At 41.1% G+C, this 23476-nt stretch overlaps 1 protein-coding gene across 6 annotated transcripts in view; it reads right to left on the bottom strand.

Moving 5' to 3' along the window:
* Positions 1-23476, bottom strand: part of CCSER2 (coiled-coil serine rich protein 2) — a 209585-nt gene that overhangs the window by 41866 nt on the left and 144243 nt on the right. For all 6 annotated transcript variants that reach the window (XM_056530764.1, XM_056530763.1, XM_056530765.1 and 3 more), the window contains 2 exons: positions 17714-17800; positions 11891-11977 (listed from right to left, as the gene is read on the bottom strand). In XM_056530764.1, the coding sequence (XP_056386739.1) occupies positions 11891-11977; positions 17714-17800 (174 nt within the window). The remainder of the gene's footprint in view (positions 1-11890; positions 11978-17713; positions 17801-23476) is intronic.

The following is a 23476-nucleotide window of genomic DNA, read 5'->3' as shown; positions in this document are numbered from 1 at the left end:
CCTTCGGCAATCTCCGGCTCTGCCATAGAGATGTATTGAGGGGGCGTGTCGGCCGCCGCTTCGTGCGGGGGTCGACACCCGCTATCTCGGCGGAGAGCCGGGGCCCCGTACAGAGAGATCGCAGGGGGCCCCAGCGGTCGGACCCCCCGCGATCTCAAACTTATCCCCTATCCTTAGGATAGGGGATAAGTTTTTCACCACTGGACTACCCCTTTAAAGGGGTACTCCGCCCACAGACATCTTATCCCCTGTCCAAAGGATAGGGGATAAGATGTCAGATCGCCGCTGTCCTGCTGCTGAGGAGCCCCGGGATCCTCGCTGCGGCACTGCGCTATCATTACAGCACAGAGCGAGCACAGAGACTTGACTACATCTTAAATATTTTATCGCAAATTTTATTCAAATTAAGCATATAACATATTTGATACCAGCCACATGTCTTTACATTTTATTTCCCTATATTAAATACATATACAATTGCTAACTGTGCCTTGAGGTCTGATTCTTCTATTTTTATAACATGTGAGCACTCAGTTTGTGCACACGCTCTATGTAAAGAACAGAGGGCTCACGAGACCAGCGACTCCACGTCACAAGGACGTGGAGTCACAGACCATGAATATGTAAATTGAGCCAAAAGGGGCCCAGCCTCTAGCGTGCCATTCACTGAATTTAGCAGAGGATCTTCTGGGGGCCATATCTTCGGACGTATTTTAGGAAGTGACCCCTCGTTGGACTCCTGTTTGCCCACCTTATAACCCAGTGTATTGGGGTTAGTGTGGTTGAACAGGCTGAAAGTTTTCCTTTAACTTCAATATACTGTAACAGCTATTTAACAGTGCCTGCAGCTCTAAGAGCAAACTGTATCTTTCCTAGAGCTGATGGTGGTTGCCAAACTCATAAAATTGCCTTATTATTTCCTCAGCCAATATATTTATTTGTGGTGAAATTATTTGAAAAAAGGAGAGCTTATTCACATTTATAAAAAAATGTAACACTTTATTCACTATTTTTTTAGTCCCCATAGAGGACTACAGTGGGGATCAAAAGTTTGGGCACCTCAGGTAAAAATGTGTATTACTGTGCATAAAGAAGCCAAGGAAAGATGGAAAAATCTCCAAAAGGCATCAAATTACAGATTAGACTTTCTTATAATATGTCAACAAAAGTTGGATTTTATTTCCATCATTTACACTTTCAAAATAACAGAAAACAAAAAAATGGCATCTACAAAAGTTTGGGCACCCTCCAGAATTTATAGTATGCACTGCCCCCTTTGCAAAGCTGAGACCTGCCAGTGTCATGGATTGTTCTCAATCATCATCTGGGAAGACCAGATGATGTCAATCTCAAAGGTTTTCAATGCAAAGACTCATCTGATCTTGCCCCAACAATCAGCACCATGGGTTCTTCTAAGTAGTTGTCTAGAAATCTGAAACTGAAAATAGTTGACGCTCACAAAGCTGGAGAAGGCTATAAGAAGATAGCAAAACGTTTTCAAATGTCAATATCCTCTGTTCGGAATGTAATTAAGAAATGGCAGTCATCAGGAACAATGAAAGTTAAAGCAAGATCTGGAAGACCAAGAAAAATATCAGACAGCATAGCTTGCAGGATTGTGAGAAAAACTATTCAAAACCCATGTTTGACTGCACAATCCCTCCAAAAAGATCTGGCAGACACTGGAGTTGTGGTACACTATTCCACTATAAAGAGATACTTATACAAATATGGTCTTCATGGAAGAGTCATCAGAAAAAAACCTCTTCTACGTCCTCACCACAAAAATCTGTGTTTGAACTTTGCAAATGAACATATAGACAAGCCTGATGCATTTTGGAAATAAGTTCTGTGGACCAATGAGGTAAAATTGAACTTTTTGGCCGGAATGAGCAAAGGTACGTTTGGAGAAAAAGGGGAACATAATTAATGAAAAGAACCTCTGTCCACCTGTTAAGCATGGGGTGGATTAATCATGCTTTGGGGTTGTATTGCAGCCAGTGGCACAGGGAACATCTCTTGAGTAGAAGGAAAAATTTATGCAATAAAATGTCAGCAAATTTTGGATGCTAACTTGATGCGATCTGTGAAAAAGCTGAAGGTAAAGAGAGGATGGCTTCTACAAATGGATAATGATCCTAAACACACCTCGAAATCCACGGGGGATTACATCAAGAGGCATAAACTGAAGGTTTTGGCATGGCCTTCACAATCTCCTGACCTCAACATAATTGAAAATCTATGGATAGACCTTAAAAGAGCAGTGTGTGACAGACAGCCCAGAAATCTCAAAGAACTGGAAGACTTTTGTAAGGAAGAATGGGCAAAGATACCTCAAACAAGAATAGAAAGACTCTTGGCTGGCTACAAAAAGTGTTTACAAGCTGTAATACTTGCCAAAGGGGGCAGTACAAGATATTAACTCTGCAGGATGCCCAAACTTTTGCAGACGCAATTTTTTTTTTGTTTTCTGCTATTTTGAAAGTGTAAATGATGGAAATAAAATCTAACTTTTGTTGACTTTTTATAAGAATGTCTAATCTGTAATTTGATGCATTTTGGAGATTTTTCCATCTTTCCTTGGCTTCTTTTTGAACATTAATACAAATTTTTACCTGGGGTGCCCAAACTTTTGATCCCCACTGTATTACATGCAATCTTCAGATTACATACACTTAACAATGCTGTGCAATAGCACAGCATGATCAGTGTTACTGGTGCTCCATTTCTACAGGCGGCTGAGGCTGCCAGAAGGATTGGAGCGCCAATTGGCACAGAGGAAGGAAAGAGACCTCTGTCCGTCCTTTGAGCTGACAGACCCTGCAATTTCAGAGCAGTGGTCCCACAGTCTGCTACCGTGAGCTACCAGCAACCTATTTTCTCGACCTATAGATGCCTTGATCAACGTTGATTGCAGTGTTTAAATTTGGACATCAGCCTGATCTGTGTTGTCTAGCATTAGCCATGGGTATACCAAACTGGGATAAAGCACTCTTAGCTCCCGAGTGCTCTTTATGGAATGGAACCAGGGTGAACATTTACGTCCTGAAGCCTTAAGGGGTGGAGCCAAGCTGGTAAAGTGCCACAGCCTGGCACTCCTAATCACCTCCCAACCAATCCTTTGTAAGCAGAGCCCTGTCCATCAGTCAAGGAGGGGCGGGGAGCAAGCAAGGAGGCCTGCCAGGCAGTGGCTACTGATTTACTCTTTAACAGCTTATCTGCAAGACATACAGATGCAGCTGGGTTTAAGCTGTTTGGTTATTTTTGTGCATAATGAAAACTAAGTAAATTCACCCACAGTACTAGAATATTGCGCATGAAGACAAAGAAGCTATGCTAAGACGGCACCAATGTTAGTCTAGGGGGCAATCTAGTGAAGCTGGGCAGAGATCCCTGCACGCTTCTCCTTGTGCACCTCTTTTTGCTCATGTGGGGTCCAAGCATGTTAAAAGTTTTATTTATTTAAAATGATAGGTAAGCTTTAACCTTAAAACTATTATAGTATTGGTTGATAAAAAAGTATGTGCAACAATTTTGGCACAAAAAACTGGTTCACATGTTAGTACACATTTTTAAATAAAAAAAGGCAAAAGGAATGGAGATATGTGCCACACTCAAGCAGTGTGGCTCCGTGGAAAGTAAGCAGGCTTCAGCGAAAAAAAATCTGGCTTAAATGTGATGTTTTATGACAAACATTTATAAAATATTTATATATATAGATATATAGATAGATATAAAGATATATATATCTATATATATATATATATATCTATATATATATAGATATATATATATATGTTTGGCTTAAAGGTAAGTCAACGTATAACTGGTCTAAACTTGCCTGGCAGATATTTAGAATGTCTAGCCAAAGGCATTGTTAAAAATGCACTTGAAATAGACAGTTTTTATTTATCTCTCCCATGCTATGAGAATAGGGTTCATCATATAAACCAACATTTGGTAACCTTGGGGGCTGTGATGGTAATAATTTAAATAAGAAATATGAAAACAAAGCGTGTTTTAAAAACCAATCAAATTAGGAAACTTAAAACAAATGTTGCAGAGAATGGGAATTTTAAGTTGGCTAAGAAAATGCAAGGGGGTGAAAAATGTTGACATCAATACGTTTGTAAAGTGAGGCAGATGGAAGGATGGAGTCGACAGAAGAATTTCACAAAAGGAAAAACTTTAGCGTATCAGTCAGCAAAACAGTTCTGTTCTGCACGACAAGCAATCTGGAACTGTCTAGCTTTATAGATGAGAATCAGCCGAAAAAGAAGAAAAAAAATAAAAAAGAAAGAAAAGGTCTTCTGACAAAACGACCCATAAAATAAATAGTTGTACTCTGTGTCAGATCTGGTTGGGGAATTAGATATGGGGACTTTTTTGATATATTAAAATATCAGTGTGTAAAATATTTGAGGCGCTGAAACGCATCTTTAAACTGCTCTATATTTTATGAAGTCCTAAAGTCATTTAGCAGAGAAAAGCTAAACTAAAACGTAGCAAAATAGTAGTTTATCAACATGTCTGCCCTCTTCATCGTGTGCCCGGATTTACCACAGCCATTTTATCAGTCCCTAAAAAATGGTCTACTCTAAGTTTTCTGACATATTAAGAGGTCCTGTCCCTGAAATACACTTATTACACAAAACAAACAATGTGTTCAAGATTTAATTCAATAAATATTTTCTTTCCACTAAAACTAAAAGCTATGCAGAGCTGCGGTAAAGTCAAAGAAGAAAATAAGGGTTTATAAGTGTTTGTACAACCGCAGTACATATATTCTATTAGGGTATACTGATGTATTAGAGCAGTGGTCCCCAAACTGTGGCCCACCAGATGTTGCAAAACTACAACTCCCAGCATGCCTGGACAGCCAACGGCATGCTGGGAATTGTAGTTTTGCAACATCTGGAGGGCCACAGTTTGGGGACCACTGTATTAGAGGGGGGGACCTCCTGCTTGAAACCCCCCAATCTCAATGGCACACTAAAGCCTTCCTTGATTTAAACAGCCATTTATCTTGATGGCTGTTATGTGATAATACATATTCCCAGCAGTGGCAGTGTCTGGCTGTGGCTTTCCCCCGCAGAACAGACAGTTTGATAATAGAAGACTGCATAATGGCTCCTATCCAAAATTTATTGTTACCAATGACACAACCTTCTGCACACAATCCTATTATTGCTCTATTTGTATGGAGCTGTACTAGAACATACATGAGGCAGAAAAGAAGAGAAAAATTGGGAACTTTTTCAAGTGCCAGACCCAGGGTGGACATCACGATAATCACCTTTAACCCATAAGGACGCAGGGGCATATCCATATGCCCCCGTTTCAGAGTCCTTAAGGACTCAGGGCGTATGGGTACGCCCTGTGTTCTTCCGGCCCCTGCCGCTCGCCAGGCAGGGACCGGACCAGGATGCCTGCTGATATTGTTCAGCAGGCATCCTGGCATATCGCACAGGGGGAGGGTCCTGAGGTCCCCCCATATTGGCGATCGTCGCAAATTGCACGTCGATTCAGACATGCGATTTGCGGTTATTCCGGGTCAATCGGGTCTCTGGTGACCTGGAAAAAAAGGGTGAATGGGGCTGTCGGAGACAGCCCCATTCACCCTTACTCAGCAGGAGTGAGGTGACACGGGTGCCGCCTCACGATCACGTGATTGATCGGTCGGAACGACCGATCAATCACGGACCTGCTGGGGAAGGCGATCGGAGCGGAGAGCCGGGGTCTCCTACCTTGCCCTGGTCAGACGGGGGTGTATCAGGATCGGTAGTGGCGGCAGGATACAGCAACAACTCTCGGCATGCAAAGCCAAAGGGCATGCTGGGGGTTGTAGTTATATAACAGCCGGAGGCACATATTTTCTATGAAAAAGTGTGCATCCAATTGATCATAACTACAACTCCCAACATGCACAGACTACCAAAGGGTATGCTGGGAGTTTTAGCAGTGTGCCTCCAGCTGTTGTAAAACTACAACTCTCAGCATGCCCTTCGGCTGTCAATGCATGCTGATTGTTGCAGTTTTGCAACAGCTGGAGAATCATTGGTTGTGAAACAGAGTTTGTTACCTAACTCAGTGTTTTGCAACCAGTGTGCCTCCAGGTGTTGCAAAAATACAACTCCCAGCATGCACTGAGAGACTGTACATGCTGGGAGTTCTAGTTTTGCAACAGCTGAAGGCACACTGGTTACGAAACACTGAGTTAAGTAACAAACTCTGTGTTTCGTAACCAATGTGCCTCCAGCTGTTGCATAACTATAACTCCCAGCATGCACTGACAGACCATACATGCTGGGAGTTATAGTTATGCAACAGCTGGAGGCACATTGGTTACGAAACACAGAGTTTGTTACTTAACTCAGTGTTTCGTAACCAGTGTGCCTTCAGCTGTTGCAAAACTAGAACTCCCAGCATGTACAGTCTCTCAGTGCATGCTGGGAGTTGTATTTTTGCAACACCTGGAGGCACACTGGTTGCAAAACACTGAGTTAGGTAACAAACTCTGTTTCACAACCAATGATTCTCCAGCTGTTGCAAAACTGCAACAATCAGCATGCATTGACAGCCGAAGGGCATGCTGAGAGTTGTAGTTTTACAACAGCTGGAGGCACACTGCTAAAACTCCCAGCATACCCTTTGGTAGTCTGTGCATGTTGGGAGTTGTAGTTATGATCAATTGGATGCACACTTTTTCATAGAAAATATGTGCCTCCGGCTGTACAATTGTAGTATTGTAACAGCTGGAGGTTTGCCCCCCCAAAATTTGTAAAGTGCACAACATGGCTCAGAAGTGAGAGCGCACTATGTACATTTGATGTCTAAATTGGTGATTTGCACAGGGGTGGCCGGTTCTGACATAAACGCAAAAAAATGAATACCCACATGTGACCCCATTTTGGAAACTACACCCCTCACGGAATGTAACAGGGGTATAGTGTGCCTTAACACCCCACAGGTGTTTGACATATTTTCGTTAAAGTTGGATGTGAAAATAAAAAATACATACATTTTTTCACTAAAATATTGGTGTTACCCTACATTTTTGATTTTCACAAGGAAGAATAGGAAAAAAGCCCCCCAAAATTTGTAACCTCATTTCTTCTGAGTAAGAACATACCCCATATGTGGATGTAAAGTTCTCTGTGGGCGAACTACAATGCTCAGAAGAGAAGGAGCGACATTGGGCTTTTGGCAAGAGAAGGCGTCTGAAATTGAAGGCCATATGTGTTTACAAAACCCCCATAGTGCCAGAACAGATGACCCCTCCCCCCCACACATGTGACCCCATTTTGGAAACTACACCCCTCACGTAATGTAATAAGTTTTATTTTTCATTTGCACAGCGTTCCCAGTGTTCCAAAGATCTATCAAACGCCAGTGGGGTGTAAATGTTCACTGCACCCCTTATTCAATTCTGTGAGGGGTGTAGTTTCCATAATGGGGGTCACATGTGGGTGGGTCCACTGTTCTGGCACCACAGGGGGCTTTGTAAACTCACATGGCCTCCCACTTCTATTCCTACCAAATTCTCGCACCAAAAGCCCAATGGCGCTCCTTCTCTTCTGAGCATTGTAGTTCGCCCGCAGAGCACTTTACGTCCACATATGGGGTATTTCCATACTCAGAAGAAAAGGTGTTACAAATTTTGGGAGGCTTTTTCTCCAATTACCCCTTGTGAAAATGAAAAATTTGGGGTAACACCAGCATTTTAGTGAAAAAAAATCTAATTTTTCATTTTCACGTCCAACTTTAGCAGAAACATGTCAAATACCTGTGGGGTGTTAAGGCTCACTGTATGCCTTGTTAGGTTCCTTGAGGGGTGTAGTTTCCAAAATAGTATGCTATGTGGTTTTCTTTTTGCTGTGCACCATAGGGGCTTCTTAAATGTGACATGCCCCCCAAAAACTATTTCAGCTAAATTTGCTTTCCAAAAGCCAAATGTGACTCTTCCTCTTCTGAGCATTGTAGTTCGCCCTCAGTGCACTTGATGTCCACACATGGGGTATTTCCATACTAAGAAGAGATGGGGTTACAAATTTTGGGGGGCATTTTCTCCTATAATCCCTTGTAAAATTTGGGGAAAAACCAGCATTTTAGTGAAAAAAAATTTAATTTACACATCCGACTTTAACGTCAAGACGTTAAACACCTGTGAGGTGTTAAGGCTCAGCGGACCCCTTGTTACTTTCCTTGGGGGGTGTAGTTTCCAAAATAGTATGCCATGTGGGGGGTTTTCTGCTGTTCTGGCACCATAGGGGCTTCCTAAATGTGTAAATGAGGTATTTCCTTACTCGAGAGAAATTGGATTACAAATTTTGGTGGGCTTTTTCTCCTTTTACCCTTTGTAAAATTTCAAAAACTGGGTCTACAAGAACATGCGAGTGTAAAAAATGAAGAATTAGAATTTTCTCCTTTACCTTGCTGCTATTCCCGTTAAACACCTAAAAGGGTTAACACACTTTCTGAATTTCCTGCGAATCATTATTTTTTTAATCAACTGGTGCATGTAAGTTAAACATATTTGTAAATTACTTCTATTAAACAATATTTATCCTTCCAGTACTTTTTAGCAGCTGTATGCTATTCTTTTCGAATTTCTTTTTAGTCTTGCCCACAGTGCTCCGTGCTGACACCTGATGCCCATATTAGGAACTATCCAGAGCAGGAGAAAATCCTCATAGCAAACCTATGCTACTCTGGACAGTTCCTGACACAGACAGAAGTGTCAGCAGAGAGCACTGTGGACAAGACAAAAAAGAAATTCAAAAGCAAAGAATAGCATAAAGCTGATAATAAGTACTGGAAGGATAAAGATTTTTTTTTATAGAAGTAATTTACAAATCTAAGAATATAGAATATAATCACACCTCTAAGATTTCACCTACAAAAGGTGCATTTCACCTACAAAAGATGAAATCTATAGCCTAGACGAGTTTCAGGGTACTATAGCCAGTAATAGCTCGACCCTTTCTTCAGTAGAAATAGAGATGTGTACGCCAAGCGCACCCCTGGATCGGTGACAGCTCTAACATCGCTGCCTGTACCATCACAGCAGACTACTACAGCAGTACTGATCGGGCATTCCCAGGATTTGGTGAGATCATAATAACAACAGTGATACATATATTGAAGTCAGTGACAGTTCAATTTATTGGACTGATAGCAGTCTTATTTGTTTCCAACTGAGATCGGACCATACATTTACAAATTTACCACATTGACTGCCGCTATATTGAACCATTGGATGCCGGACTATTAGATTGATGCCAATTTAGTATTCTCCAGAAATGTGAATAATGTTCTAAAATTTACATATTGTGTGAATATCCCCACTAGGGCCCAGTGGTGGTTTATTCCTATATTAGTGCCAAGATATATATTTCATTATATTTTTTATATTGACATTTTTAATAAATTAAAATTTTATTCCAATTTTGCAATCCTTGAAATATCATGATGCACCTTTTGTAGGTGAAATCTTAGAGGAGTGATTATATTCTATATTCTTTGATTTTCCTTGGCCGGTGGGTTCCGGTATTTAATCACACTATCCTCAGATTTTTGTTTGTGAGCTGCACCAATTTTTTTAGTTTTTTTAGTTAATTTACAAATCTGTTTAACTTTCTGGCACCAGTTCATTTAAAAAAATAAAAAAATAAAAAAAAATAAAAAAGGTTTTCCACCAGAGTATCCCTTTAAGTCAGATTAGAACTTAAAGTATTTTACTGAAGGCACACATCTATGCGTTTCTGGCCCGGAATAGGCCCAGGTAATGGGTCCAAATGCTGATGTGCACAAGTATACGGGGCTAATATTTAGATGATTAAAACCGCAACATATCTTTTAAACCGCAATTGTTTAATCATGTAAAGATTAGCTCTGTATACTTGTGCACATCAGAATTTGAACCCATTACCTGGGCCAAATATTATGTGCACATTAGCATTTTAATTCCAACTACCTTTAAAACTCAATTTATATTTTTAAAACTAACAGCATATGCATACTATCTTTTACATGTGTATTACTTTTTATGGTTAAAACTAATGATGAGCTATTAATGATCTACCCCTAATGCTCCACCTATTGCGACTGGCTATAGTTTTGAGTAAAGATATAGCCCCACCCTTTTTGCGCTCCGTTACAACTAATAGCGCCGCAGCCACAGCTGACTGCAGCGATACTGGCTGTATATCTTCCTTTAAGCTCTCTACTTTTGATATCATTTGTATCCATTGGGAGAAACGACCCTTTAAGTTCTGTGGCCACCAATACAGTGGTATATAATCTGGAGCGAGAACCCAGCTCCTCCTATTCTGCAGTCCGCTATGGCTAATATAGCGCTTGCAGCCCCAGCGCTGGCTGGTACATTTAATCTCAGCGCTACCACTGCAGAGCTTCCTTGCATCAACGATAATAGCAATTAGATGCTTCTTGTATCGCTCTTCTCGCTGTGAAGAGAGTTCTCTGCCCCACCCTTTTTAAGTCGCGTTCTGAGCATTATAGCGGTATGCAGGACCAGGACTGTCCGGCAGTTGTGCTTCTATAATATTATCAGGAGGATTTACACTACTAACCACAAGTGTTACATAGTACTAATATCAAATTTCATTTCTAATATACTAAGTATAGCTACCTGTTGGCAATATGGTCCCTCTGAATATTCTATATGTAAAATTTGAATCACAGTTTTGTTTATCTCATTTTTTAAATCATGATAGTTACATTAGTTACCTAACAGTGTTTGTGAACACTCTAATTGATTTTACTCTGGCTGTGGCCACCTCTTGTGTGTATATATAACCTGCATGTTTTATTCTATGTATCAGCACTCTTTCCTGACGAATGGCCTATTCCGGGCCAGAAACGAGTAGATATATCTGCTTTAAATAAAATACATTAAGTTCTAATCTGGCTTAAAGGTGATTATCGGGACATCCACCGGGGGTCTGGCACTTGAACAAGTTCCAAATTTTTTGCTTCTTTTCTGCCTGCTGTCTACCGAACCAGAAGTTACCTGGAATCGGGAGAAACCAAGCTGCAGGACCCCAGTATTTACTTAATATGTATACAGATGTTGTGCTCAGCAGGGTGAGTGTTTTTCGTACTTCTCCAGGGGTGCTTGCATATCTCTTTTTCTTCTTTCTTGTGTAGAACATATTTGAGGCATTACTGTACCTTATATATACAACCCTAAATTCATGAGAACAAAATAAAGCTTCTATATAGTGCTAATCTCTCCTAGAACTGCCACAACACCTGACAGAGGCTGGTATAGAAGCCCACAAAACCTCTGCATCTTGACTGTACTCTATGGACCTCCCTACAGATTCTTGCACACAATCATCAGATTTTACCCTAAATAATACTTGGCAATGCATTATATAGAGTAAAATCTTTATCCACATCATCCCCAGGGGATGCCCTGCCCCGAGGGATGGCGAGGTTATGAAGTTCTAAACTAGTCACCGCTGTGCCCGTCCCCTGGGCAGGGAGCTCCTTTCACCTAGTCCCGTTTTTCGGACTGTAGCAACACCCCCTCCCCTTGATTGATGGGCTGCGTCATTGCTCTGCTCACTGAACAGACGGAGCAGAGTGATGACACGGCCCGTCTATAAAGCGGAGGGGGCGTCGCTGCTGGCTGAAGAACGGGACAAGGTGAGAGAAGCTCCCCGCCCACGGGACTACTTACAGGCGCGGCGGTGACTAGTTTATAAATTCATATCCTCACCATCCCTGGGGACAGGAGCGTCCCCCGAGGAAGGTGAGGATAAAGATTTTACCCTATATAACTCTTTGCCAAGTGTAAAATCTGATGATTGGTTCCCTTTAAACCTCTCTGAGGAATAGAAGAAAAGGATTACGTTTTTCTCACCAGTTGTTGCTGTAGTTGTTTAATGGTCTCATCTTTCTTCATGGACTCTTCTTTGAGCTGTTGAATCTCTCTGAGAAGGTCTTCAGTCTTGATGAAAAAATTATATATATTCATGAATTAAAGTAACAGCTGTTTTGACTTTGGGTTGAAAAAATACATCTTGAACATAAGATAAAAAGTCAGCTGAACGCACCAATATCAGCAGTATCAAGCATAAAGATGATAGGGGAAATTTATCAAAACCTGTGTAGAGGAAAAAGGAATGCAATTGCAACCAATTGGATTGATTGCTTCTTTCATTTATTTTTTAGAGGTCTTCTTTACAATGAAAGAAGCAATCTGATTGGTTGCTATGGACAACTGCACCACTCTTCCTCTACACAAGTGTTGATAAATCTCCCCAGATATGTGTATGCCAGCTACCAATAAGGCTCTGAAATTACTCATATGAGAGACAATACGACACCACCGGGGCCTGAGGGTGGCTCCCTGCTCTTCCCATGAATTGACATGAAAAGGGAATAAGAGAATGTGTTTACATATCCATTTTCCTTACAATATTATATTTATTTAAATTAGAGTCTGATCACTTAGTACACAGGCAGGTCATACTAAGGAAAATGTTGACTATTTCCACATATTCCAGGCAGATTCCACTTACAGCAGCCTCCTCCGAAATCGGCCCTTACCCCATTTACTACAGTACAGTCCCAGGACATTTTCGATAGATTCTGCAGGAAGACTGAACATATTCCAAAAAGGAATTTAATTCTGCCAAAAGATTGAAGCTCCATGATGGCTCTTCCAACATGTGAACAGAGCAGCAAAACTCCCCGGGAAATAAATATAAGGCTGCTACAAGCAGAATCTTCCCGGAATTCTCTTGTGGAATTTCCATTGTGTGAGCGGGGCCTTAGAAAGCAATTGCTTAAAGGGAATCTGTCAGAGAGCATCCCTACCCAGAATGAATACATAAACCATGCTGGCTCAACTAGAAAAAGTTATTACACAGACCATTCTAGCTGCACGATAAATCATTACAGTATCATCTAAGATAAAAATCTAAAATGTCAATGCTAAGCTTTTTAAAATATTTTTTCCTAAATCAAATTTTTAGTAAATCTGAATAACACTGCAAACTCATAATGAGAACGTGACACGTGGAACACTGCTAAACAGATTTTTTTATGCTGCCTACACAGTTCTTAGGCCATGTTGGCATCTGCATTCTTAAAGGAGTACTCCGGCGTGCACTTTTTTTTCCTTTTATCCCGTCCGGACTGCAAAATAAAAGAAAACACACTTTCTCTTACCTGCCAACGAGCCCCCGGAGCTCCGGTACAGGTGTTCGGTCCCCGGGCTGTATTCTTCTTACTTCCTGTTAGCCCGGCACGTCACACGGAGCTTCAGCCTATCACCAGCCGAGGCGGAACATCGCTGCGGCCGGTGATAGGCTGAAGCTCCGTGTGACGTGCCGGGCTAACAGGAAGTAAGAAGAATACAGCCCGAGGACCGAACACCTGTACCGGAGCTCCGGGGGCTCGTTGGCAGGTAAGAGAAAGTGTGTTTTCTTTTATTTTGCAGCCCGGACGGGATAAAAAGGAAAAAAGTGCGCGCCGGAGTACTCGTTTAATTATATTACCACTCTTTTTATTGGACCAGAAATAATAAAATAATGGTGGTGCAGAACCCGCACGCAACAGCCCTACAGGCTGTAATAGGTTATGTTATTTTGCTTTCACTTTACCAAAAAAGACTACAATAAATGCCCCATGGTACAGATGTGGACATAGTCTAACAGAATGCTAGATATGGGTTTTTTTCAGTAACTGCTACATTCAAAAGTAAAATAACTTCACTGTTCGGGACTACTATGGTAGAGAACACTGTGCCAGTAGCTTTCCCCATGAACCTATTTCTTGGCAATAGACTTTTTTAATAGTAACTAAACCATCTTGACCTGTCCTCCTTGTTAAGTGCACTCTCTACTACTGCATATACTGAACATATACAGTCACTGCAGCATTTTAGTCTATTAGCTGCTTTTAAAATAAAAAGATTCTTCTCTGAGAAATCACTGCCGGAGAAGAATGCTTCTAATGGACATTAAGGTCATGAGTAATAGTATGATGCACTTGAGCCACTCTGGCTATTAAGCCCTACATACTTTTCTCAATTAAATGGATGCATCTATTACAAGAAAAAAAAAAAAAAAAACTGCAATGGATTACTTGAACAATGGCACAGAGCAAGACATTATTCCAGGCAGCAATAAGGAGAGTACAACTTTAAGCCTAATTTGAAGCCAATTTATGGGAATCCAACAGCAGGAGGTGCTGCGTATTATTATCTTATAGTGATTAAATATAAAAGCTTTGGTCATAAGACATGTACCGTCTGACCTAAGAGAATAAGCTGTACTGAATTACTTATGTAATAAGTGCAAAGTTCAATGATTAGGCTGGTTATCTATGATTCATCCAAAATAAATTCTTAGTTTACCGTCCCATACGAAATTATTTTTACACCATCATCTACAACCCAAAGAGGACAACAAAACCATAATTCTACTAAATAATAAACTCTATATACTATCCATCTAGATCATATTAGACTGTTTGCACTAGTATCATGACTTCCACCCATATGACTTCTCTGTTTTAATTGGCTGCTTATGTATTCACTAACCTAGTCTGTATTGCACACAGCAATTGCGCTGAAGACTGCTTTTCTTATCGTATAAGGAAAGCAAATAGAAACATAACCTTAAAGGTGTATTCCAGGAAAAAAAATGTTTTTATATCAACTGGCTCCAGAAAGTTAAACAGATTTGTAAATTACTTCTATAAAAAAAATCTTAAATCCTTTCAATTATTATCAGCTGCTGAAGTTGAGTTGTCTGGCAACATTGCTCTCTGCTGACATCTCTGCTTGTCTCGGGAACTGCACAGAGTAGAAAAGGTTTGCCATGGGGATTTGCTTTTAAACTGGGCGGTTCCCGAGACATGTGTCATCAGAGAGCACTTAGAAAATAACAACTCAACTTCACCAGCTCATAAGTACTGAAAGGATTAAGATTTTTTAATAGAAGTAATTTACAAATCTGTTTAACTTTCTGGAGCCAGTTGCTATATTATATATATATAGCAACTGGCTCCAGAAAGTTAAACAGATTTGTAAATTACTTCTGTTAAAAAATCTTAATCCTTTCAGTATAAGTGTATATATATATATATATATATATATATATATATATATATATATATATATATATATATATATATATATATAGTATTTTCCTGGATAACCCCTTTAAATGGGCACGCTAATTAAAACAAATTTTTGCTATTGCACTCCTTATGGTAAATAAAAAACATTTCTAATATACTTTGTTTAAAAAAAAATGAAGTTTTATTTGTGCTTAAAAAAGCTCAAGAGCACATTTTCCCCCATCTCATACACAGACTTTGGACCGAAGCCCAAAGACAGGAAGTGCAGTCTGGAGTGCTGAGGGGGTGTGTCCAGCCTCATCCAATCATAGCTCCTCTCACACTTATATGCCATATGCTGTTGGTTGGACACACACCCTCAGCACTCCAGGCTGCACTTCCTGTGTTTGGGCTTCGGTCCAAACTCTGTATGAGATGGGGGGAAAATGTGCTCTTGAGCTTTTTTTAAGCACAAATTAAACATTGAAAACTCCTTTTTTTTTTTTTAAACAAAGTATATTAGAAATATTTTTTATTTACCATAAGGAGTGCAATAGCAAAAATTCTTTTAATGAGAGTTACCATTTAAAGGGGTACTCCCGTGGAAAACTTTTTTTTCTTCAACCGGTGCCAGAAAGTTAAACAGATTTGTAAATCCCTTCTATTAAAAAATCTTAATCCTTCCAGTACTTTATAGGGGCTATATACTAAAGAGAAATAAAAAAAAAGAAATGCATTTCCTCTGATGTCATGACCACAGTGCTCTCTGCTGACCTCTGCTGTCCATTTTAGGAACTGTCCAGAGCAGAAGAAAATCCCCATAGCAAACATATGCTGCTCTGGTCAGTTCCTAAAATGGACAGCAGAGGTCAGCAGAGAGCACTGTGGTCATGACATCAGAGGAAATGCATTTCTTTTTTGGTTTTCTCTTTAGTATACAGCCCCTAAAAATTACTGGCAGGACTAAGATTGTTTAATAGAAGTGATGTACAAATCTGTTTAACTTTGTGGCACAAGTTGATTTAAAAAAATAAATAAATAAAAAAAGTTTTCCACGGGAGTACCCCTTTAACCTCCTAAGGACCCAGGACGTATGAGTACGTCCTGGGTTCCGGTGCCGCGATATAACGCGGGGTCACACGGTGACCCCGCATCATATCGTGGCGGGCCCGGCGTCATAGTGTAGCCGGGACCCGCCTCTAATAGTGCGCTGCACTAATAGCGCGCTGACATTGATTTTTTTTTCCCGTTTCACCGTAGATTTTTGGGTAAAATGACTAATGTCATTACAAAGTAGAATTAGTGACGCAAAAAATAAGCCATCATATGGAATTTTAGGTGAAAATTTTAAAGAGTTATGATTTTTTGAAGTTAAGGAGGAAAAATTGAAAATGAAAAAAACGAAAAAGCCCGGGTCCTTAAGGGGTTAAGGCCCCTTTACAAAGGCTATTTATCAGTCCAAAGTACTGCTATTTATTTGCTACCTAGTACTATTGTAGATTGAGGAAATATAAAAAAAGGAAAGAAAAAACCCTTTTAGCTATTATAGAGTCCTTACAAACCTATGCATTTTAAGGAAGGCCACCTCCCTCAGAAATCCCAGCTGACTGCTAGGATTTCCAGAAGTACCAACCTTGAAGAAATGGCCACCGAAAATAAGGTAGTTGACATGAAGCAGAGTCTTTATGTTTTGGTGCAATCTCATCACATACTTTTCAATTCCTAAGCTTTCTACTTAGAAGCAAGTAGTTTAGTTGCTTTAATCAATACGGCTTTTAGAAGAGGCTTGGGGCAAAGATATGTTATGTGCTATATCCTCTGCTTACTATGTGGTTTCCCTTTAAATAGATATATTGTTCCACAGGGAGACAAGTCTAATTGTTTTTTATTTACAGTCTAAAGTTTATTAAAATTAAATTTCACCTGCCCGCTCCAGCCAATGTCATCAACCCCCCCCCGTCATGCTGTAAAATTGATCAATAATTATGAAAGGGGAAGCGAGGCGATGCTGGCCAGAGCGGGTGGGTGAAAGCGGTGGTTATACTGCAGCAGGCCATCTACATTGCACCGAACAAGGAATGAACATATTAGCCACAAGAAGCATATCTGAAGAACGGCTACACTGAGTCACACACTGTAAGCGGCATTAGAAACCGGATCACGCAAACTATATAGCTGTATATTCCGGTTAGTGAGGGGGACCCTGGTGTCAGATTACCCTTAATTGGTTGCCTGGTTGTCTAAACTAGTGGAAAGGCTATAACAGATGCTAAAGAGTAGACGTGCTGAGATCTGTGTTTGAAAAGGGTCAATATACATTTCCCTATTGCTGGGGGAAAGGAATTGCGGGTATTCGGTAGTTACTATCCCAGGCTCCAGAAAGGTCTCTTGCATCCTGTCATCTTAAAACACTTCTCTTAAGTTTCCCTTTCTACCCTCCACTGATATACAGTTTAGTGCTGGATAGGGACTTCAGGACTGTACGGCTGTGTATAAACCCCACTGTGTACCATTAGAGTGCTTTAGGAGCTGGTTAAGAGTAGGTTTCCACACAGGTTTCATTTCTTGCGCTTCTTGGAAAACTGCGACTGCAGTTAAGCTTCAGAACATTTACCTTTAAGAGAGTGTCAGTGTCTTGTGGTTCAGGGGTGGTTGGAAAAGATGGCAGCACTTCTTGTAGCTGTGATTCTGGGTCACCCTCCTATGGTAAAACAAACAGTAAGTGGTGCAGTGAAAAAGTTGAAACTATTAGATACATATTTGGCAAATAATTTGTTTCAGCTTTATATAATACATATACTACCAATGTGCAAGTACAGATTAGCATTGCATTATTATGGCTGTAGAGATACAAGTTGTTTTCAGCCATTGAAAGGCAGAACAATCATTTTAGAAGGCAATGACACAGTTCTTTCAGCTGAGTGTTTCAGACTGTACAATAATATACTGGAATAGTTTGAGAGCACCTTCAAGAGAAAAAGAAATCACCAGTAAATAGAAGTCCTTCAATTTTCCTCATCATTTTGCCCACTGTAGCAAAGCTGCATGTAAATAAATGTTTTTGGCCATGGCTTCGCAGCAATTGCAGCTATTTGACTTATCCCTTGTGCTATAAAATGTTTATGGGTAATGTACAAATCATAGCATTTACTTTACTTCCATCTGAGAAAAGTACAAGTGGAGCAATGTAAAAGCACAAGGTTTTCCTAATATCAATGATTGTGTATGCTTCTAAGGCAGCAAGAAACTTTGGACCCCAAGCACAAATCAGCATATACATGTCCTCTGCACTATGGAGGGAGTTCGTATACAGATATCGATGTACCCATCATGTCATATAGGAGTAGAGCTGGGCGGTGTGACCAAATATGTGTATCACAGTATTTTTGTAACTTATGGCGGCTCCACGGTATATAACGGTATTTCTTTCACCCCCCCCCCTCAAATCATGTTACCCGCCAGCACTGTTCTGCTCCCCCCACCAAATCATGTTACCCGCCAGCACTGTTCTGCTCCCCCCACCAAATCATGTTACCCGCCAGCACTGTTCTGCTCCCCCCCCACCAAATCATGTTACCCGCCAGCGCTGTTTTGCTCCCCCCCACCAAATCATGTTACCCGCCAGCGCTGTTCTGCTCCCCCCCCCCACCAAATCATGTTACCCGCCAGCGCTGTTCTGCTCCCCCCCCCAATTAATTATTAGCCCAGCAGGGTACTACTCATATGTCACCCGCAAGCACTGCCCTCCTCCTCTTTGTTGGGGGCCCCCAGTGCTGGAACTCTATACTGTACGCCAGTGGTCGCCAACCTGCGGACCTCCAGATGTTGCAAAACTACAACTCCCAGCATGCCCGCTGGGAGTTGTAGTTTTGCAACAGCTGGAGGTCCGCAGGTTTGAGACCACTGCTGTACGCTGTATCCCTATGCCCAGGCTGCAAAAGATAAAGAAAATAAACTTTAACTTACCTACGTCAGCCTTACGCTGGGGATGGTCACCGGTCATGTAAGAAGCCGGCCAGAGCTCCTTACATGACAGTAGGCTCAGCCTATCACTGGCCGGGGCGGGACATCGCTCCGGCCGGTGATAGGTTGACGGCTGTCCAACGTTCCCGTCCCCAGCGTGTGGCCGACGTTGGTAAGTTAAAGTTAATTTTTTTTATCTTTTGCAGCCCGGGCATAGGGATACAGCATACATCAGTGGTCTCAAACCTGCAGACCTAAAGCTGTTGCAAAACTACAACTCCCAGCATGCCCGGACAGCCGTTGGCTGTCCGGGCATGCTGGGAGTTGTAGTTTTGCAACATCTGGAGGTCCGCAGGGTGGAGACCACTGGCGTACAGTATAGAGCTACAGCGCCGGTGGCCCCCAACAAAGAGGAGGAGGGCAGTGCTTGAGGGTGACATATGTGAGTAGTACCCCTGTGGGCTGATAATTAATTGGGGGGAGCAGAACAGCGCTGGCAGGTAACATGATTTGGTGGGGGGAGCAGATAATTAATTCCCAAGGGGGAGGGGCCCAACCGGTATTGCGCTATGGGAAAAATTAATATCGTGCAGCCCAAAAATTTCGGCATTCTGTATGAACCGGTATACCGCCCAGCCCTATATAGGAGTATAAACAAATGGACAACACACCTCAATGGGCATTTATTATAATGAGCTTATGATTATTTGTGCAGTTGTTTACTTCCATTATAAATCAGCAGCACAACATGTTTACACGGAGAGATATGCTGCTGAAGATTATTTTTTGCCCACAGAAAAAAGGTGCTCCGCCTTTACTTAGGGTAATAAATGAGCATAAGATAAAGAGGTATTCCCATATTAACGAACATAGTTACGTTTGTAGTAGGGCACTTTCCTAGGTTACCAACCTTCACTCCACTCTAGAGGCAGAGGTCGGGCAAAAGTTTCACTTGCCAGCTGGCCCCACAATGTGACTCAATGCAGGAGATGGGCTCTATTACAGTCTATAACTGTATACTTCTCCTGGATATATTTAGAGATCAGCCAACAACAATCAACTATGTGCCAATTCTAAAACTGTTCTCTTATAGGGCAGATGTGCCTTGGGGCCCCCTTAGGCATCAGAGCTAACTTTGCACCCCTATAGTTACACTCCTGGGTGAGACATCTAGTAGAAACACTCTTGTGTGACACAAATACAAGTACAGAACAAGAACCGTGACTGATGCAAACTTCTGACATGTCACTAGGATGTAGGATTAGTGTTATACTGTTTTATGTAAAGACCCTGAAGCCTTCTTTCACATTTTTTGTCCGAATTCCAAAATATCATTTCAAAGCCCATTGTGCACCGTAACGTCCATCTTTAGAGGAAGTGTTTTCTCCCCCTGTGCTGAGGCTTCTAAACAGCAGCATAACGCCTCTACGCTGTGACCTTATGCTGCTTGGGCATGTGGAGGTCAGGCATTATGCTGCAGAGTGGAGTTCAGTTCCATTCTGCAGCATAGGAGCCTCAGGATAGGGAAGGAAGCGCTTCCTCTGAAGATTGAACACGGACGTCACTGTGCATGAAGGGCTTGGGACCCCCCCAATGCTCCAAGCTCCTGACAGTCTTGTTAAGATAGAACTGAAAATACAGCAGTAGAAAAATCACAACACTAAATTTTCTCTACACAGGATGAAAAGGGCAGAGTCATTGCGCTAGTAGAGAGGTTTCAAATCAGTGCGACACTGATCAGATCACAATCATGCTTTTATTTCTGGGCTGAAAAGCAGGGATTGAAGGCTTATGCTGCCCACACACAGCAAGTTAATACAACTGCAATCAAAAGCCGATTGTTTGTCTCCAAGACAGCCGCGCTGGATGCATCATCAGGGAATAACTTAAAGAAGTAGCGCTTATTAGCCTCATGCAATTCTTTCCATGTCAACAGAGACAAGTAAATTGCAAAGTGCTAGACAATATGTCCTCTGGCCATAGTTCTCCTCTCATGGGGAGCTATGTTACTGGAGCAATGAAGCAGCAGAAGATTTAATATAAGAGGACATGTGGCACTTTGTAAAGTATGAAATGAAGGGCAGGGGAGAAAAATAAAAATCACAATTGTTTTGTCAAGTCAAAAGAATTTGGGTTTACAAAAAGTATGTTCTCTGTTTCTAAAGCAGCTCCTTTACATACAGCGCAGGGACAGACTAACTACAAGACTGCGGCAGTGTAATATAACAATCTGCTGCCACATCTCTTACATCTACAGCTGTTCTACATACTCATGGTGACAATATGGCTTCATACAGCCTCTGAGTTATACAGGGCCATAATACAACACTCACTCAAGTGAGTATACTGAAGCTATTCCCTCCCTAAGCATTGCCTGTAGGGAAGAATATATTTGACACATCGAGCACTATACAGTGGCCCATTGTGTCAGTAATATGAAGCAGCAGGGAACCGTGTGCTCCCATTCTTCCTCGTGCTCATAGCTCCGCCAACATAATGTATCGAATAGAGTATGCTGCAAATGTAATGCTGCCATTGAATATACTAAAGAATACCTTAGACACATGGTGCCACATAGAATACTATACTTTGGTCCTAGGCATAAACAGTGTGAAGCAGCAAAACACTGTGTGCTCCCGTACTGCCTAATGCATCTAATGGAGTATGCTGCAAATGTAATGCTGCCATTGAATATACTAAAGAACACCTTAGACACATGGTGCCACATAGAATAGTATACAGTGGTCCTAGGCATCAACAGTGTGAAGCAGCAAAAGACTGTGTGCTCCCGTACTGCCTAATGCATCTAATGGAGTATGCTGCAAATTAAATGCAGCAATTTTTCCTTTTGGGCAGAACTATAACAGAGCCAGAACGATAACAAAAATAAAAAACTTTCTCCTAAAAAGGGTTACCCAGTGATAACATTTAATTCCAAAACAACAACACACCTGTCCTGTGGTTGTATTTGGTATTACAACTTTGTTCCATTCATTTTAAGAGAACAGGCCTGCAATACCACACACAACCTGAGGACAGGTGCGGCACTGTTTTTGCAAGAAATCAACTGATTTACTAATTGTGCATAACCCCTTAACCCTCAAGGACACAGCCATAACTCTTATCTCCACCCCTCATTCACTTTTTTTTTTTTTTTTTTTTTTAAACACACACTTTCATAGCCCCCACAGGGCAATATTTATTGCAATCATCGTATTGAACATACTGATCAGAGTGCTATGCATAAGCATAGCACTGATCTTTTTTTTTTATGCGCCACCACTTCTCTGGTCAGCTTGGAGGCAGACTAGAGAAGAGGACCCCATGATGACAGCAGGCAAGGAGACCTCCATCTGCCATTTTGGCTGATCTCATCCCTGGGGCTACGCAGCGGGTGATCAGATCAGCCACTGGAACAGCTGCATGTGCCCTCTTCAATATTAATTAAAGAATCTGAGGTGTTAAAGGCGAATATCAGTGCGATCGCAGATGTCCGCTATTACCAGCGGGTCGTAGGCTACTATTTTATTAATTCCAGGGAGGAATAGAAGCATTAAGCTCCCTGAGGGAATTTATCTAGCGTGGAGCGGGTAAAAAGATTTTAATATGAAGAAAAAGATACAGATGTATAGATACAGCTCACCGAGATTTCAATGCAGGTATCCCGCAGGTTGAACTCCAGGTGCACGGGCAGGAAAAAAAAACAACAACACTTCTTTATTTAATCCATAGAAATAAAAATTACAAAAAAAGGCAGTGCAGATAAAACCACCAACGCGTTTCATATAACCTTTATCAAGGCATGAAGAAAATAAACCTTAGGTTTGAATAAATAACCCTACTCAGTATAGTACTGCCCCCTTGAATCATCAAGAAAAAATACACCTGTGAACCAGCCGCTGACACACAACCAAAGAGGCATTAACCTATTGTGTGCCTGCAGAGATTATTTGGGGAGCTCTGTATAACATATACATATATATATACATATATATATACATACATATATATATATATATATATATATATATATATATAACTGTGAGCCCCAAAAATAATTATATGAATGAGCATTGAATTAGGATCAGAAAACCTTTTAACATATGTTGTAGTGTTCACTCCATTGTTTGTTACATTATTAAGCTGAACAAATTATGCACAAAATATATTCCAGAACAAAGGCCTATCAAAACGAGATATCAAGGAACTCAAGAAAAAACATGTCCTAGTTCACATTGGCATATAGTGCATGTGCGTAATAATTGAACAGACAAAAACATTGGCTTAATTAAAACCTATCCGGAAATAGACCATATTTCACATTAGCTAACATCAATGTCTGACAGAAACGCACACTGACATACTTGAATCCTTCAACAACAAAAAACGCACATCATGAAAAACGTACATCATG

The sequence above is a fragment of the Hyla sarda genome, chromosome 7, assembly GCF_029499605.1.
Source record: "Hyla sarda isolate aHylSar1 chromosome 7, aHylSar1.hap1, whole genome shotgun sequence".
NCBI lineage: Eukaryota > Metazoa > Chordata > Amphibia > Anura > Hylidae > Hyla > Hyla sarda.
Note: the sequence above shows the minus strand (reverse complement) of the source record. Positions and strands in the feature narration are given on the sequence as shown.